Here is a 17,341-nt window from a genome sequence, read left to right as displayed (position 1 = left end):
TTGTCCCCTTTCTCCTCCCCACCACTCCGCTCCTCCATGGGACTCTTATCTCCAATTAACAACTCCAAAGCCAGATGTGGTGTGACTTAAGTGGGAAAGGCTCAGGGATAGTGCCTAGGCCCAGAGTTCAAGCCCCACAACTGACAAAAAGAAATCTCAGTTGGCTTTACTTTTTATTTTCTTGGGGCTAGAACTCAAGGCCTAGTTCATGCTACACAGCATTCTGCCTTAGAGCTATAGCCCCAAATGGCTTTATTTTCTGTTCTAGAATTATTCTCCATTTCATTCAGTAAAATAGAGTAAGTGTTCCAATGGACTGAGCAGAAGAGATTGTTGTTTGTTTGTTTGGTGGTACTGGGTATTGAACTCAGAGCTTTGGGCTTGCTAGGCAGGTTATTTTTGAGATATTGGGTCTTGGTTTTTGGTTGGGCCCACGCCCAGACTCTCCTGTTTTATGCTTATTGCTGTAGTTGGGCTGGCAAATGTGTGCCACCACCCTCCACTACTACCTCTATTGGAAGGAAACCTTTCAACCTTTTTTTGCTCAGACTGGTCTGGAACCACAATAATCCTGATCTTAGCCTCCACATGGATGGCATGACAGGTGATGCCACTTTGTCCAGCTGATGGTTGAGAAAGAGGTCTCAAGAACTTTTTGCCCAGGTTGTCCTTAAACTGCCATCCTCCCAGCCTCCCTGAGTTATTTTCTTGAGACGGGGCCTCAATGTTATAGTTAAAGCTGGCCTCAAACTGGTGATTCTCCTGCCTCTCTTTCTCTCATGTGCTCCACCATGCCTGGCTATAAATTTCCTTAGGGCAATGCACCTGCTATCTGGCGAATATAACTGTAACCCCTCTATACATTGAAATAAAAAATTATTAATAAAAAAGATTAAAAAATAAATTTCTTGAGGTTCTTGAGACATTATCCTGGAAAGGGTACAAGTACAGGAAGGAAGCTAAAGCAGAATAACTGATGGGAAGGGAATTACTTTTAGAAGTAGAAAATTCTCCAAACAAAGTTCTAGAAAGAACCATACTTGGGGCCAGGAATGTGGCCTAGTGGTAGAAAGTTTGCCTCCCATGCATGAGGCCCTGGGTTTGATTCCTCAGTACTACATAAAAGGAAGAGCCAGAAGTGGTGCTGTGGTGGTAGAGTACTAGCCTTGAGAAAGCTTAAGAACAATGCCTAACCCCTGAGTTCAAGACCCAGGGCTGGCAGAAAGAAAGAAAGAAAGAAAGAAAGAAAGAAAGAAAGAAAGAAAGAAAGAAAGAAAGATGGGAGGGAGGGACGAACGGAGGGAGGGAGAGAGGGAGGGAGGGAGGAAGGAAGGAAGGAAGGAAGGAAGGGAGGGAGGGAGGGAGGGAGGGAAGTCTGCTATTTCTATTGTATTGTAAACCCTCAATCTTGATTTTAAGGTGGAACCCTTTCAACTCAAGCCTAATGGTTGCCTTCCATTCCCCTCGGTATCTGAATATCAACAAAGGGAAATTCACTGCTATATATTTTGGGAACATGGAACCTCCTGCATCTTGGTTGTGGGGCTTGAACTCTAGGCCTGGACACTGTCCCTGAGCTCTTCAGCTCAAGGCTAGTATTTTACCACTTGAGCCACAGTGCCACTTCAAGTTTTCTGGTGGTTAATTGGAAATAAGAGGCTCACAGGGGGGTTGAGAGTTTGGCCTAGTGGTAGAGTGCTTGCTTAGCATACATGAAGAAGACCTGGGTTCGATTCCTCAGTACCATGTACATAGAAAATTCTGAAAGTGGTGCTGTGGCTCAAGTGGTAGAGCACTAGCCTTAAGAAAGCCCAAGAACAGTGCTCAGGCCCTGAGTTCAAGGCTCAGGACTGGCCAAAAAAAGAATTAGAGGAGTGAATAAGTCCAAGATGTTTGAAATAGTGTCAACAGTGATGTTCAAAAATATTGGCTCCATTATTCATTCAATATTCATAAAATATAATCTCATTCTAGTTAGAATGGTGAATATGACTAAAGTACATTACATAGAGGAATGAAAATGTCACAATGACACCTAATATTTTACCGTTTATAAAGGAAAAAACCCCAAAAGCCATGGTCACTGTGCACTGGTGGCTCATGCCTGTAATCCTAACTGCTCAAGAGACTGAGATCTGAGGAACACAGTTCAAAGCCAGCCTGGGCACAAGCGTCCATGAGACTTTTTTTTTTTTTGCTTAAACTCAGGGCCTGCGCACTGTCCTTTGGCTTTCTCAATGCTAGAGCTCTACCACTTGAGCTACAGCACCATTTCTTGCTTTTTCTATGTATGTGGTACCAATGAATCAAACCTGGGTGTTGGTGCATGCTAGGTAAGCACTCTACCAGCAGACTAAACTCCTGGCCCCTCTGTGAGACTCTCATCTCCAATTAACTACCAGAAAACCGGAAGTGGCATTGTGGCTCCAGAGGTAAAGTGGTAGCCTTCAGCTGAAGAGCTCAAGGATAATGCCCAGGCCCAGAATTCAAAAACCCTACAACAACAACAGCAACAAAAAGATCATTCTAAGTTTGAGCCCCAGCACCACAAATAAACCATGAGGTCAGGCATTGGTGGCTCAAGCCTTTAATTCTAGTTAATCACGAGACTGAGATCTGAGGATTACAAGCCAGCCGGGGCAGGAAAGGCCATGAGACTCTTATTTCCAGTTAACCACCTGAAAACAGGAAGTGGCACTGTGGCTCAAGAGTGCTAGCCTTGAGCAGAAGAGATCAGGAACAGTGCCCAGGTTCCAAGTTCCAGGCCTATGACTGGAAAAAAAAAATACCATAATTATAGGAAAAAGCCAATAAGTCAAAACTATAAAACTAAAGTACTAAAAGTCTACACAGAGATAGCTACAGTGGTAAAGTGCTTGTGCAGCATGCATGAAGCCTGGGTTGATTCGTCAGTACCACATAAACAGAAAAAGTGGGAAGTGGCACTGTGGCTCAAGTGGTAGAGTGCTGGCTTTGGGCACAGAGGGGCTCAGGGACAGAGCCTAAGCCCTGAGTTCAAGCTCCAGGACCAGAAAAAAAAAAGAAAGAAAAGAGAGGGTGGGGGGTGTGGGGGGGGAGGGAAATGGGTACCAAGACATGTGAAAGGGTATCAATGTACGTGAATTAATGTACCTTCTATCTGGCAAATATCATGTAACCCTTTTACTAATTACAATTAAAAAAATGCAAAAAAAAAAAATGTTAAAAAAAAAAAAAGAAAAGAGAGAGGGAGAGGGGGCCGGGAGTTTGGCCTAGTGGTAGAGTGCTTGCCTAGCATGCACGAAGACCCGGGTTCAATTCCTCAGTACCACATACATTGAAAAAAGCTGGAAGTGGTACTGAGGCTCAAGTGGTAGAGTGCTAAGCCTTGAGAAAATCCAAGGACAGTACTCAGGCTGTGAGCTCAAGCCCAGGACTGGCAAAAAAAAAAAAAAAAAAAAAAAAGAGAGAGAGAGAGGGAGAGAGAAAGAAGAAAAAAGAAAAGAAAGAAAGACAGCTAGCTATAATAAATATACACATTATATTTATGCTTAGAGATGATTCCAATATCAAGGTATATACATATAAATATTTTTTAAGAAAAATAGGGCAGGGAGTTTTTCCGAGTGGTAGAGTGCTTGCCTACCATGCATAAAGACCCAGGTTCGATTCCTCAGTACCACATATATATAGAAAAAGAAGTGGTGCTGTGGCTCATATGGTAGAGCACGAGCCCTGAGGAAAGCCCAAAGACAGTGCTCAGGCCCTGAGTCCACTCCCCAGGATTGGCAAAAAAAAATTAAGAGAAATAGGACTCTAACATATAAAATGTAAAAAATTAATAAATTGAACTAAATGTTTCAAATAAACAGCAAATTATTATAGGAAATAATATACCTGGGGCTGGGGTGGTGGCATGCTTGCCTAGTGCCGGGTGTCCTCAGCTGGATCTCTACCACTGAAAACAAAACAAGCTGTAAACCAGTGGCTCATGCCTGTAATTCTAGCTACTGAGGAAACTGAGATCTGAAGATCACAGTTTGAAGCCAGCCCAGGAAGGAGAGTCTGTGAAACTCTCATCTCTGACTACCCCCAAAACTGAAATTGGAGCTATGGCCCAAGTTGTGGAGTGCTAGCCTTGAGAACAAAAGCTCAGGGATAGCACTCAAAGCCAGAGTTCAAGTCCCAGGACTGCCACCAGAGTGGGGGAAGTTTAAGTCATCATAGAAGTGGTACATGGAATGCAATATTTGTTTTTATTTTTTAAATATAGTTTTATTATTGTTACTAAGATGTTGTACAGAGAGGTTACCTTTTCATAAGTCAGGAAGTGAGTACATTTCTTTGTTTGGACAATATCATCCCCTCTGTCGTCTCTTTCCCCTACTTCTCTCTCCTCCCATCCCTGAATGGAATTCCATTTTAAATATTTAAAGAATTCTGGATATTTATTGTATCTCCAATTTTTGCTGCTAGAAGCAATGCTTAGACAGTGTATTGTTTATTGTATCATTGTGTAACTATTTCTTTAGGATAAATTCCTGGAAGTTGATTCCTAGAAATTTTGTGTGTGGGGGGGGGGGGGGGTCATGAGGCTTGAACTTGGCCTAGGTGCTGTCCCTGAGCTCTTCAGCTCAAGGCTACCACCCTACCCTTGAGCCAAGTCCCACTTTCTGTTTTCCTAAAGGTTAATTGGAGATAAGAGTCTCAAGTCTTTTGTGCCTGGGCTATCTTTGAACCTTGATACTTAGATCTCAGCCTCTGAGTAGCTAGGATTACAAGCGTGAGCCACTGTGCCTGGCTAACTTAATTATTTAATTATTTATGTTTTTAATATTAGATATTAGAGCTTGAACTCAGGGCCTGTGCACAGGCCCTGGGCTCCTTTTTGCTCAAAGCTAGCTCTCTACCATTTGAGCTACAACTCCACATCCGGCTTTTTTGGTGATTAATTGGAGATGAGAGTCTCACGGCTCACGGGCTTCCTGTTTGGGCTGGTTTTGAACCTGGATTCTCAGATCTCAGCCTCCTCAGTAGCTAGGATTACAGGCATGAGCCACCAACACCCAGCTAGAACTTTTTTTTTTTTTTTTTTTTTTTTTTTTGTGAGTCATGGGGCCTGAACCCTGGGCCTGAGTGCTGTCCTTGAGCTCTTCAGCTGAGGCCTACTGCCCTACCCCTGAGCCATAGCCCCACTTCCAGTTTTCTAGTTGAGATTAATTGGAGATCAGAGTCTCACAGCTTTGTAGTGCCTGGGCTAGCTTTGAACGGTGATCCTCAGATCTCAGCCTCCTGAATAGCTGGAATTATGCTCCTGGCCCCCAGACTGCCTTATTAATAATTATTTGTTCGATAAATGAGTGGATCTTGGTAATGCATTCATGTTACTATATATCAGTAGGCTTTTCTTGAAGGGGCCTCTCTTTTCTCTGTTCTCTGTTGTTCGTTCCTTCTAGGACCTGGGTTTCAGGGATGAGACATGGGGTATGATGTAACACGTTTCCAGGGGGATGTTGATGAAGACCTTATCTGCCCTATTTGCAGTGGAGTCTTGGAGGAGCCAGTCCAGGTGAGTTGGTCTGATGGCAGATTTGGTATGACAACAGGTGGCAATAGGACTAATAGAAAATATTCATGAGGGTTACAGCCAATGTGCCAGTGGCTCACATGTATATTCCTAGTTACTGAGGAGGCTGCTACCTGGGCAGAATACTCCCAAGAGATTCATTCCATCACCATTTAATTAATGAAAAGCTGGGCTAGAGGTGTGCTTCAAGTGTTAGAACACCAGCTATGAGCAAGAGAATTGTGTGAAGTATAGACCCTGAGTTCAAGTCCTAGTAATGGCAAAAATTAATAAAAATAAACTAAAGAAGGGGCTGGGAGTTTGGCCTAGTGGTAGAGTGCTTGTCTAGCATGCACAAAAACCCAGGTTTGATTCCTTGGTCCCATATACATAGAAAAAAGCCAGAAGTAGTACTATGGCTCAAGTGGTAAAGCTCTAGCTTTGAAAAATCCAAGGACAGTGCCCCTGAGTACAAGCCCCAGGACTGTAATAAATAAATAAATAAATAAATAAATATAAAGAAAATATTCACGAAGAGGCCAGAGTTTGGCCTAGTGGTAGAGTGCTCGTCTATTATGTTTGAAGACCCAGGTTCGATTCCTTAGTACCACATATACAGAAAAAGCTGGAAGTGGTGCTGTGGCTCAAGTCGTAGAGATTTAACCTTGAGAAAACCTAAGGACAGTGCTCAGCCCCTGAATTCAAGTCCCAGGACTGGCAAAAAAGGAAAGAAAAAAGAAAATATTAATGAGGAACGGAACATAGAGGGGAAGTTACTGTGGTCTGCTCCCCCTTCCTGTCTTGAAGAGAGCTCTGGGAAATAAGACCAGCAGTGGCTACATGGTGAAATGAGCTTTTTAGAATCCATCTGGAAGGAATATATCTCAGATCCTCTGCTTTAGTATCTGTTGTGAGGTCATTTCTGAGATTTCCTGCTATAAAATGGTCAGTTGCTTTTTTTAAAGATATTTGCAATTATATTTTATTGATGAGAAAAAAATTATTTTTTACTCCTACTTATATCCTAATCATGTTCTAATTTTATGTTATTGTACAAATAGTCAGGTGAACAGGAAACTATGCATTATTTTTTTTAACTAGTAGCAATAATTATTGCATTAATGCTGCTTGTCTCTTCAAATACCTTTTCAGTATAATTAAAAGAATGCCAAAGGGGACCGGGAGTTTGGCCTAGTGGTTAAAGTGCTTGCCTAGCATGCATGAAGACCCGGGTTCGATTCCTCGGTACCACATACATAGAAAAAAGCCGGAAGTGGTGCTGAGGCTCAAGTGGTAGAGCTCTGTCCAAGGACAGTGCTCAGGCCCTGAGCTCAAGCCCAGGACTGGCAAAAAAAAAAAAAAGAATGCCAAAGGTAAAAGATTTAACTGATCAAATATTAAAATACTAAGATTGCTACTATTATGAGAATTAAGATCTTAGGGCTGAGAGTTCAACCTAGTGGTAGAGTGCTTTCCTAGCATGCACGAAGACCCATGTTTGATTCCTTGGTACCACATACCTAGAAAAAAGCCGAAGTGGTAGTGAGGCTCAAGTGGTAGAGCTCTAGCCTTGAGAAAGTCCAAGGACAGTGCTCAGGCCTTCAGCTCAAGCCCACGACTGGCCAAAAAAGAATTAAGATCTTAAAAATATTTCTTGCAAAGACTTAGTAGGGAAAATCATCCTGAAACATTTAATATACTTTTTTCTTTTTGTTTTTATTGTAATGTATAAAGAGGGTATATTACTTCCCATATATTTATACCCCTTCTTATGTTTTTGTCCCCATTTCCCTCCCCCCACTCCCTCCAAATCAACTTGTTTTCCCCCTTCCCCTTCCTATTTCAAATAAATAAATGTATATATAATATATCAGGTAACAAAGTCAGATACTGTAACAATATGAGATTAACCAAAGGGCAACAAAAGAGAAGAGAAATAACATAGTACATTAAGAACTTTTTTTTTTACTTTTTTTTTTTTTTTTTGCCAATCTTGGGGCTTGAAATTGGGGGCCTGAGCACTGTCCTTGGACTTTCTCAAGGCTAGCGCTCTCCCAATTGAGCCACAGCCCTACTTCCAGCTTTTTCTGTGTATGTGATGCCAAGGAGTCAAAACCCAGGCTTTGTACATACGAGGCAAGCACTCTATCACTAGGCCATGCTCCTGGCCCTCAGTTGCTTATTTTTGTTACCAGTAGCTTGATAGCTGCCTCTTCTCTCATAAAAACTCTGACTAAGGTCTGTCTTGTCCTTCTGGACTCTCCTGATACATTTTTTGCATTTTGATGATGTAGTGAGTGGATCAGGTGTCCAGCAGTCTCCCTGAAGGCCTCTTTTACCTGACTACAATACAGTCTAACACATAGTAAGTGGAAAACTGTATTTACTGATCCATTCTCTTCTTGAAATCTTTTAGAAAGACCAGATGTAGCCAGGCTTTCCTTATTTTGAAATGAAAGCTGCCAGGGTCAATAGATCATTTCTAGGCAAGTGCTCTGTTACTTAAGCTGTGCCCCCAGCCCAGTCACTAGGTCATTTCTCTGCAGGCCTTGCCATCCCAAAGTCAGCCGTGTCTTCCTGGGGCAAGTTTGAGGAGAAGCTCAGGATTATCAGGCAAGTAGTGAATAAAATACCATTTTGTTTTGTTTTTTTTTTTCTTTGTGCTCATCCTGGGCTTCACCTTAGGGGCCTAGACACTGTCCCTTAGCTTTTTTGCTCAAGATAGTGCTCTACCACTTGAATACCATGTGTACTGTCACTTTACTTCTGGCTTTTTGGTGGTTAATTGGACATGAGAGTCTCATTGTGGACTTCCCTATCCAAGCTGGCTTTGAGCTGCAATCCTCAGATCTCGGCCTTCTGAGTACCTAAGATTACAAATATGAACCCCCAAACTCTCAGCTGTGATAAATCATTAGTTGCATTCATAGGCCTTCGTCCTTATTATGTAAATACCAATTTGTTTCTGGCACTTGTGGACAACTAGACATAATCACATTTCCAAACCTGGAGACTACTCAAGATTGTCACATTCCATGCTTACATACCTCGCAGGCCTCCTCTTGAATCTTTTTTTGTGGGTCATGGGGCTTGAACTTTGCTTGGGTGTTGTCCCTGAGCTCTTCAGCTCAAGGCTACTCCCTATCCTTGAGCCAAGCCCCACTTCCTGTTTTCTAGTGATTAATTGGAGATAAGAATCTCAAGTCCTTTGTGCCTGGGCTAGCTTTGAACCTTGGTCCTCAGATCTTAACCTCCTGAGTAGCTAGGATTACAGGTGTGAGCCATAGCACCCAGCATTTTTTTTCTTTTGGTCAGTCCTGGGGCTTGAACTCAGGGCCTGGGTGTTGTCCCTGAGCTCTTTTGCTCAAGGCTAGCACTTTATCACTTACTTGAGCTACAGCTCCACTTCCCAGTTTTCTATTGGTTACTTAGAGGTAAGAGTCCTATAGACTTTCTTGCCTGGGCTGTCTTGGAACCATGATCCTCAGATCTCAGCCTCCTGAGTAGGTAGGATGACAGGCATGAGCCACTCCTGACTTCCTCTTGAATCTTTGAGATTATTCATTCCAGTTCCTAACCAGCCAAAGAATCACAAATGCTTACTAAATAAATTGTAGGCTATACTCCAGTGGAAGCTGGCCCTGGACCCTTTGCACTCTACCATTAAAGGCGTATTAGATAGGTGTGGAGCAAGTTATCCTGGTTTTTTCAAGAGGTCATGGGGTGTGTCAGATTTCCTTCTCATCCTCACAGGGCCTTGCTTCTTTTCTGGATCTGTCATTTGAGACAAGTCACTTGAAAGCTGAATAGCAATTGATCATGGCTTGAGTTGGAAGCTACTTACCCACTTCCAACATTCTCTAAAGTTTACCTTCTGAAGAGCATGGTAGATGAGCTTTCTTTCTTTTTCTTTTGCCTGTCCCAGGGCTTAAACTCTGTGCCTGGGCTCTGTCCCTGAGCTCCTTTTGCTCAAGGTTAAGTGCTCTACCACTTGAGCCACAGCGCTACTTCTGGGTTTTCCGGTGATTGATAATAAGTCTGACGGACTTTCTTGCTCAGGCTTGCTTCAAACCATAGTCCTTAGATCTCATCCTCCTGGATTACAGATATGAGCCATTGGCCTTTCTGATACCAGGTACATTTCCAAGGACAGAAGTCCTGTGCTAGGAATGCTCATTTCCTCATGCCTTGTTTGTTTACAGTGGGGATTGAGCCTACGTTCTTGAACATGTATTGTAAGTCACTGTGAGAATTCTCCTTTCCATCTGTGTCCCTGTTTACGTTGTTCCCTCATGGATAACTATTTATTAGTTTATTTAGTGTCCCTGCAGTGATTTGTAGGGAGCTGAAAGCAAGTATGAGTGGAGGTTGATGGAAGTGCAGACCTGCCCCTCCCCCCTCCCCCCGTCATTCTTCTTGTTCTTTTTTTTTTTTTTTCCTTTGATCTGTTGTGAGACTTGAACTCTGGGCCTGGGCACTGTCTTTGAGGTCTTCAGCTGAAGGCTACCGCCCTACCCCTTGAGCCACAGCACCACTTCAGGTTTTCTAGTGGTTAATTAGAGATAAGAGTCTCAGAGACTTTAGTGCGTGGTTGTCTTTGAACCAAGATCCTCAGATCTCAGCTTTCCGAGTAGCTAGGATTACAGGCATGAGCCACTGCACCTGGCCTCTTTCTTTCTTTCATTATTATTTTTATTTTTGTGGTAGTTTTTTTTGCCTCAACCTCCCAAGTGCTGGAATTGTAGCCATGCACCACCGTGCCCACCTCTGTTTTGTTTTGTTTTGCCAGTCCTGGGGCTTGAACTCAGGACCTGGGCACTGTCCTTGGACTTTTTGCTCAAGGCTAGTGCTCTGCCACTTGAACCACAGCACCATTTCTGGCCTTTTCTGTTTATGTGGTACTGAGGAATCAAACCCAGGGCTTTGTGCATGCTAGGCAAACACTCTACCACTAGGCTACACCCCTGCCCCTCTGTTGTGTTTTCAGTAAATCTCTGTCTCTCTCCTTTCTGCATCTGGATCTGAATCATTCTTTAGGATTTATATCAACTTTGGCCTCTTTATGACCATCTGCTGTGGCGACCTAGCCTAGAAAGGTCTCACCCTCTGCTGGACTTTTTTGACAGTTCTTGTGCAATCCCATTGGCAATTATCAATACTTGGCTCCCTTACATCATCTCTCCCATTGTTCTGGGATGTTATTTATAACTAGTATTATTATTATTATATAACTTTTTACTTGTTTATCTTGTCTTACAACCCACGTATATTCTAGAACACAGGAAACATAGCTTAAACTTGACCAAAATTCTATGACATAGGGACGAAGCTGCTCAGAGGCTTGACTAGCTTTGTCATTGTGAGATCTAGGTAGGTAACTCCTGCTAATTCTCTTGTGTCCCTTATGCCCTGCTCTCCCCACTAGGCGCCTCACTGTGAGCATGCGTTCTGCAATGCCTGCATCACCCAGTGGTTCTCTCAGCAGCAAACGTGTCCGGTAGACCGCAGTGTTGTGACAGTCGCCCACTTGCGCCCAGTACCTCGGATCATGCGGAACATGCTATCAAAGCTGCAGATTGCCTGTGACAACGCTGTGTTTGGCTGCAGTGCCATTGTCCGGCTCGACAACCTCATGTCTCACCTCAGCGATTGTGAGCACAACCCGAAGCGGCCTGTGACCTGTGAACAGGGCTGTGGGTGAGATTCCTTCCCTTCGGTCCCACACGGATAGGGGCTTTTCCATTTATTCCCCTGCCTCTGGATACACGGCTCACAAGTGGAGGCAGTCTCCTGTGCATGTAAGCAAGGAGCACTCCTTCCCCTTGTGGCTCCCTCCCCAAAACACTACTTTTTTTTTTTCTTTTTAATGGCTCTGGGGTTTGAACTCAGGGTCTTATACTCATTCAGGTTAACTTGCTTGCTCGATAATCTGTCATTTGAGTTATACCTCCTTGCTTTTTGCTGGTTACATGGAGACAGACTTCTCTACCTGTGCTGGCTTTGAACTGTGATCAGTCTCCTGAGTAAGTAACATTACAGCTGTAAGCACCTATCACCCACCTGAAACTGTCTTATTTATCTAGGTGCTAGTACCGTGGTTAAAGCACTATGGTTAAAGACCTTGCACTCTCGTATACAGCTTTTGCTTTTGTTTTTGTGTGATGGCAGGGCTTGAACTCTGGTCCTGGGCACTGTCCCTGAGCTCTTCAGCTCAAGGCTAGCGCTCTACCACTTGAGCCACAGTGCCACTTCTGGTTTTCTAGTGGTTAATTGGAGATAAGAGTGCCTGGTCTGGCTTTGAACTGTGATCCATAGCTCTCAGCCTCCTGAGTATCTAAGATTACAGGCATGAGCCACCTGTGCCTGGCTTCAAAGAGCTTTTTTGCTCATGACTGGCATGCCACCGCTTGAGCCATGCCTCCAGTCCAGCATATTGCTGGTTAAAGGAGATGGATTCCTTCAGACATTTTCCGTTGGCCTGGCCTTAGAGTGTGGGGAATCTCATTTTCTTGCTACTTTTTCAGCCATGATCTTTTTGTTCCTGCTTAATAAAAGAGGACAATTCAGCAGTCAGATTCACTTTTTTCTTTTCTTTCAATCCAGTACTACTTTCTATTTATCAGGCTTCCTGCTCTAATTTCCAACCTTCTCATATTTCCTCTTGCCCTATTTTTTTTCCTTTCTGTAAGGTAAGAAGTATTTGATTAAATGCGATAGCTGGGACAGTGAATCAAGGACTTCTCAGAATAAGTGTACTGGCCAAATCTGTACAAGGAAAAGAGAGTAATGTGGCCATGGGCAATAAAGCACAGTCTTTTCTTGTCATGGTTTACACTTTCCCTACTCCTTCTTTACAGTTCTAACAGGACAGAACACACAGCAATCTTCCTCTCAGTTTAGGAGGGCCATACTAAGAATAGGGCTAAAGGATTCACACTCATAAGAATAAACACTACAAACATTTAAAAAAAAAAATAGGGCTGACTATTAAAAGGCATAGGAGAATCTGAGAGACAAAACAGACACAGGAAAAAAAGCCTACAAAGCTGAAGTTTGATTTTGATGTTTTTTGTTTGGTTTTGGTTTTTTTTGCCTGTCCTGGTGCTTGAACTCAGGGCCTGAGCACTGTCCTTGGGCTTTCTCAAAGCTAGCTCACTACCACTTGAGCCACAGCACCACCACTTTCAGCTTTTTCTACGTATATGGTACCAAGGAATTGAAGCCTGGTCTTTGTGCATGCTAGGCAAGCACTCAACTACTAAGCCAAACTCCTGTCCCCTGTTTTATGTGTGTATGCGGGGGGGGGGGGGGGGGGGTTGTATATGTGGTTGTTTTGGTGCTGGTCCTGGGGCTTGAACTCAGGACCCAGGCACTGTCCTTGATCTTTTGTGCTCAATGCTAACATTCTGCTGGTTGACCCACAGCTCTACTTCTGGCTTTTTGGTGGTTCATTGGAGTTAAGAGTTCTTCCATGTACTCTAAGTACTTTATTGGAGATAAGAGTCTCATTGACTTTCCTGCCTGGGCTGGCTTCGAACCACAATCATAAGATCTCAGCCACCTGGATAGTAGCTAGGATTATGGACATGAGCCACTGGCGCCCGGCTAATACTGAGGATTTTTTTTTTGGGGGGGGGAGGCAATCCTGGGATTGAACTCAGGGCCTGGGCACTGTCCTTGAACATGTTTTGCTCAAGGCTACCATTCTGCCACTAGATTCACAGAACCACTCCAGCTTTTTCTGTGTATGTGGTACCGAGAAATTGAACCCAGGGCTTCTGCATACAGAACAAGCACTCTACTACTAGGCTATGCTCCTGGACCACTTAACACTGAGTTTTGAAGAATGAAAGTTCAGAGAAAGTTGTCAGCAAACGGGCAAGGAGGATGCTTGGGGAAAAGAGAGTAAAAGGAGTAAATACTGGAGGCCTGAAATGAATATTAGAAATTTGGAGTTGGAGAAAAGCCTGTTTGGCAATTTTCTACCGTAGAATAAGCTATTAGCTCACATGTCCCACTGAATGAGCCTGTTCTCTATCCCCACCCTGGATTGCAGCCTGGAGATGCCCAAAGATGAGCTGCCAAACCACAATTGCATTAAGCACCTGCGCTCTGTGGTACAGCAGCAGCAGACACGTATTGCAGAGCTGGAGAAGACATCAGCTGAACACAAACACCAGCTGGCAGAGCAGGTAAGGCCCAGAGAACATGGGAAAGAGTATGTCCATCATATGCAAACACCTGGTAAATTCTGTGAACACAGGCACCTGGGTTGGGTTTATGAGCCTAGATGAACACATTGTTCTGCTTGTGGCTAAGTAGGGAATCAGATTAGAATTTGCTTCTCACTTCATCTCATTCACATCTTTCATCTAACATTTATCAAATGCCTTCTCTGCGAAAACCCTTTGCATAGGGAAAACAAAAGCTGGAAATGAGACATGTTATCTATTTTTGTGCTAGTCCTGGGACTTGAAGTCAGGGGCCTAGGCACTGTCCCAGAGCTTTTGCTCAAGGCAAAACCACTTCTGGCTTTGGTAGTTAATAGACAATAGTAGTCTCACATAGCCTGCATGGTGACTAACACCTGGGATCCTACTCAGGAGGCTGAGATCTGTGGATACAGGGGTTCAAAGTCAGGCAGGAAAGGAAAATATGTGAGATTCATCTCCATTTAAATCATAGAAAAGCAAGGCATGCCTGAAATCCTAGCTACTCAGGAGGCCCGGGCACAAAAGGACCTGAGACTCTTATCTCCAATTAACTTCTAGAAAACTGGAAGTGGGGCTTAAGGGTAGGGCAGTAGCCTTGAACTGAAGAGCTCATGGATAACGCCTAGGCCGAGTTCAAGCCCCATAACCCACAATAAAAAATTTTTAAAAATCACAGAAAAAAATAGAGTGCTAGTCTTGAACAAAAGGAGCTTAAGGACAGTGCCTAGGCCCCGAGCCTCAGGCCCTTCCCCCAACCAAAAGAAAGTCTCACAGACTTTCCTGCCTGGAATGGTTTCAAACTGCAATCTTCATGTTAGCTTCCTAAGCAGCTAGATTTATAGGCATAAGCCATTGGTGCAGCTGCCCTCGTTCTCTTGCCTTTTATCTGCTATTTGCCTTAACCATCACCACTGGTTCTCTTTTCCTCCAACAGAAGCGAGATATCCAGCTACTAAAGGCATACATGCGTGCAATCCGCAGTGTGAACCCCAACCTTCAGAACCTGGAGGAGACAATTGAATACAACGAGATCCTTGAGTGAGTGTCACTCAGGATGTGGAGTCACTTACTCCATGTCCTGCCACCAAAGCCTAAAAGGAGGAAGTGCAGGGAGTGGCAGACAGAGCTGGACTGAGCTGGCAGTAAGATAGCTAGGCTGAGCCCATTGTTTCTTAGATGTTGGGGCGTAAGGTTGAGGACAGAGGAGAATAGAGTAACCTTCAGCTCCAGTACAGGATCTCTTGTGTATTTGGGTGGATAGATAAGGTCTGCCTAAGGACACAGTTTGTCCAGAATTAGGTGAGTATGACCAAGTACCAAGCCCTGTATTAAAGGGTATGGAATGTGAGGAGGGGCAAAAAAAGAATAGAAGATATCATCCCTGTCTTTGGGTAGCTTACAGCCAAGAGAAGAGAAGGCAGAGTGTATAGGAAAGTGATCTAAAATGCAGCAAATATAAACAAAGTAAATAAGCAAAGTCTAAAATGCCTTTCAGCTCTGGAGTCCTATTCAGTTCATGGACTACACTGTGTGAAACCATGTATATAGTGCTGAGTGGGACATAGTATGGAAGAATCGTTGCTTGATTTCAATAAACATCTGTGAGCACTTCTTCCATGCCAAGGTCTAGATGTGCTAAGCATTGAGATCTCAGAGAAAAAATAGGAGGGACAGAATGTAGGCTCACAGAATTTAATCTGATGCATCCTGTGGTGACTTGGATGGGACCCACTGGGAAAGATTGGGGGTTTCTGAGCTGATGCTGGAAGGAAAGACGGAATAATAACTGCAGAGTGGGTGGTCCATTCCTCTTAGGAAAAAAGCAGAGGGGATGAGCTGGAATGACCATGCCCAACCCTCCATACAGGTGGGTGAACTCCCTGCAGCCAGCCAGAGTGACGCGGTGGGGAGGGATGATCTCCACACCGGATGCTGTGCTCCAGGCCGTCATCAAGCGCTCCCTGGTGGAAAGTGGCTGCCCTGCCTCCATTGTCAACGAGCTGATAGAAAATGCCCACGAACGTAGCTGGCCTCAGGGCCTAGCCACTCTAGAGACAAGACAGATGAACCGGCGATACTACGAGAACTACGTGGCCAAGCGCATCCCTGGCAAGCAGGCTGTTGTCGTGATGGCCTGCGAGAACCAGCACATGGGTGATGACATGGTGCAGGAGCCAGGACTTGTCATGATATTTGCCCATGGTGTAGAGGAGATATAGGAGACCTGGATCAGCTGTCAGGAAGAGATGGAAGTCAGAAAAACTCTCATCACTCCAGCAACTGGGCCCTGAATCCTTCCCACTGTCCTTAATGCCACGGCTGGTCCTGGAGCACATTTCCCATGCCCTTCTGAAACAGAAGAGCCCCAGGACACTTAGATCAGCCTTTTGAGGAGGGAAAATCAGATTCCTGCCTTTTGCCATATTTCTTCCCCTAAAAGGTCTGTCAGTGTACAGTTGGGGTGGGAAAGCCCCGCCACGGTATTTCCTGCCAAAGGTCCCTGCTTCTAGATATTTTCAGAAAGCACAAGAGATTTGGTTTCCCTAAGAGGATCAAGGTGGAACGAGGAGTCTTAATAATTGTCCCTCTCCTCCAAAACCAGAGAATCAGAGCAGGAAGACCTGTTGGCTCTAAGCAGCATTTAGAAGGTGGCTCTGAGGAGCAGACTTCCTGAAGACACTGTAGGGGTAGAACCGAGACCCTAGAAGTCAGGAGTGAGGCCAGGAGTTGGCCATCACTGGTAGCCCTGAGGGGACAACTGGACCTGTGTGCCAAGCACATCCCTGTATGGCCACCTTAAAGGTGCGGGCTCCTGCTGGGTCTGCAGGTATACAGGTTGGATTGCTGAAAATTTCCAGATGAGCTCTTTTTTTTCCTACATGTTTTTATAATTAGGGAATGACAGGTTTGGGGGTAGGGGGTAGATTATTGGGGTTCATATGCTCAGCAAAGTTGCTGCTGTCTGGTTTTTGCTGAAGTAGGGTAGGCACTGCCTCTTGTGGCATGTCCATAATAGTTCATACACTTCTCCCTCTGATTATAGTGAGTTATTTTGATAATTTCCTTTGGCTGTTTGTTTATACTTCACAAATCCCATCTGTTTCCCACTTTTTTTTTTTTAAGACTGGCCTGGCTATGGCTATCTTACTCTAGCCCAGCCACATTGTTGGCAATTTAATTTATTTACCTTTTTTTTCTTTTTTTCTTAAGGAAATTTTTTTTTTCCAAACTTCTTTTGCTGTTCCTATTGTGGGGATTCTAGATAGGGTTGGGGACAGGGTGGATCTGTGTTAGATTTTTCTTTTCAGCACAACCTTTGGCCAAGGGAGTCCTTGGCTAAACAATGGTATCTGCTGTAACACTCTTGTCACTCCATCTGAGACGAAATGCTTCCTCTGCTCCTGTGTTGGATTCTGGCAGTCCATCAGCAATGTCTGTTGCCCCTTGTATTGGGGCTATATTGGGGTCTCACTGGAAAACCCTGGGTTTAGAGTATTCACTTTGAAGGCAACTCTCTCTCAGCTTCCCCTGGAACTGTATAGCTGGGTTCTAAGCTTCAATAGAACAATGGATAGAAATTCCA

At 44.1% G+C, this 17,341-nt stretch overlaps 1 protein-coding gene across 5 annotated transcripts in view; it reads left to right on the top strand.

Moving 5' to 3' along the window:
* The window catches only part of Rnf41 (ring finger protein 41), a 24,494-nt gene extending 7,153 nt beyond the window's left edge, over positions 1 to 17,341 (top strand). For 3 of the 5 annotated variants that reach the window (XM_090327276.1, XM_090327277.1, XM_090327278.1), the window contains 5 exons: positions 5,436 to 5,548; positions 10,971 to 11,242; positions 13,602 to 13,737; positions 14,693 to 14,796; positions 15,626 to 17,341. In XM_090327276.1, the coding sequence (XP_090183402.1) occupies positions 5,459 to 5,548; positions 10,971 to 11,242; positions 13,602 to 13,737; positions 14,693 to 14,796; positions 15,626 to 15,977 (954 nt within the window). In that variant the 5' untranslated portion in view covers positions 5,436 to 5,458 and the 3' untranslated portion in view covers positions 15,978 to 17,341. The remainder of the gene's footprint in view (positions 1 to 5,435; positions 5,549 to 10,970; positions 11,243 to 13,601; positions 13,738 to 14,692; positions 14,797 to 15,625) is intronic. The other 2 variants (XM_090327279.1, XM_090327280.1) reach the window with 2 other exon arrangements.

This window comes from Megascapheus bottae, chromosome 2 (assembly GCF_031878675.1).
Source record: "Megascapheus bottae isolate mThoBot1 chromosome 2, mThoBot2.hap1, whole genome shotgun sequence".
NCBI lineage: Eukaryota > Metazoa > Chordata > Mammalia > Rodentia > Geomyidae > Megascapheus > Megascapheus bottae.
This window is presented reverse-complemented; position numbering and strand designations above follow the sequence as displayed.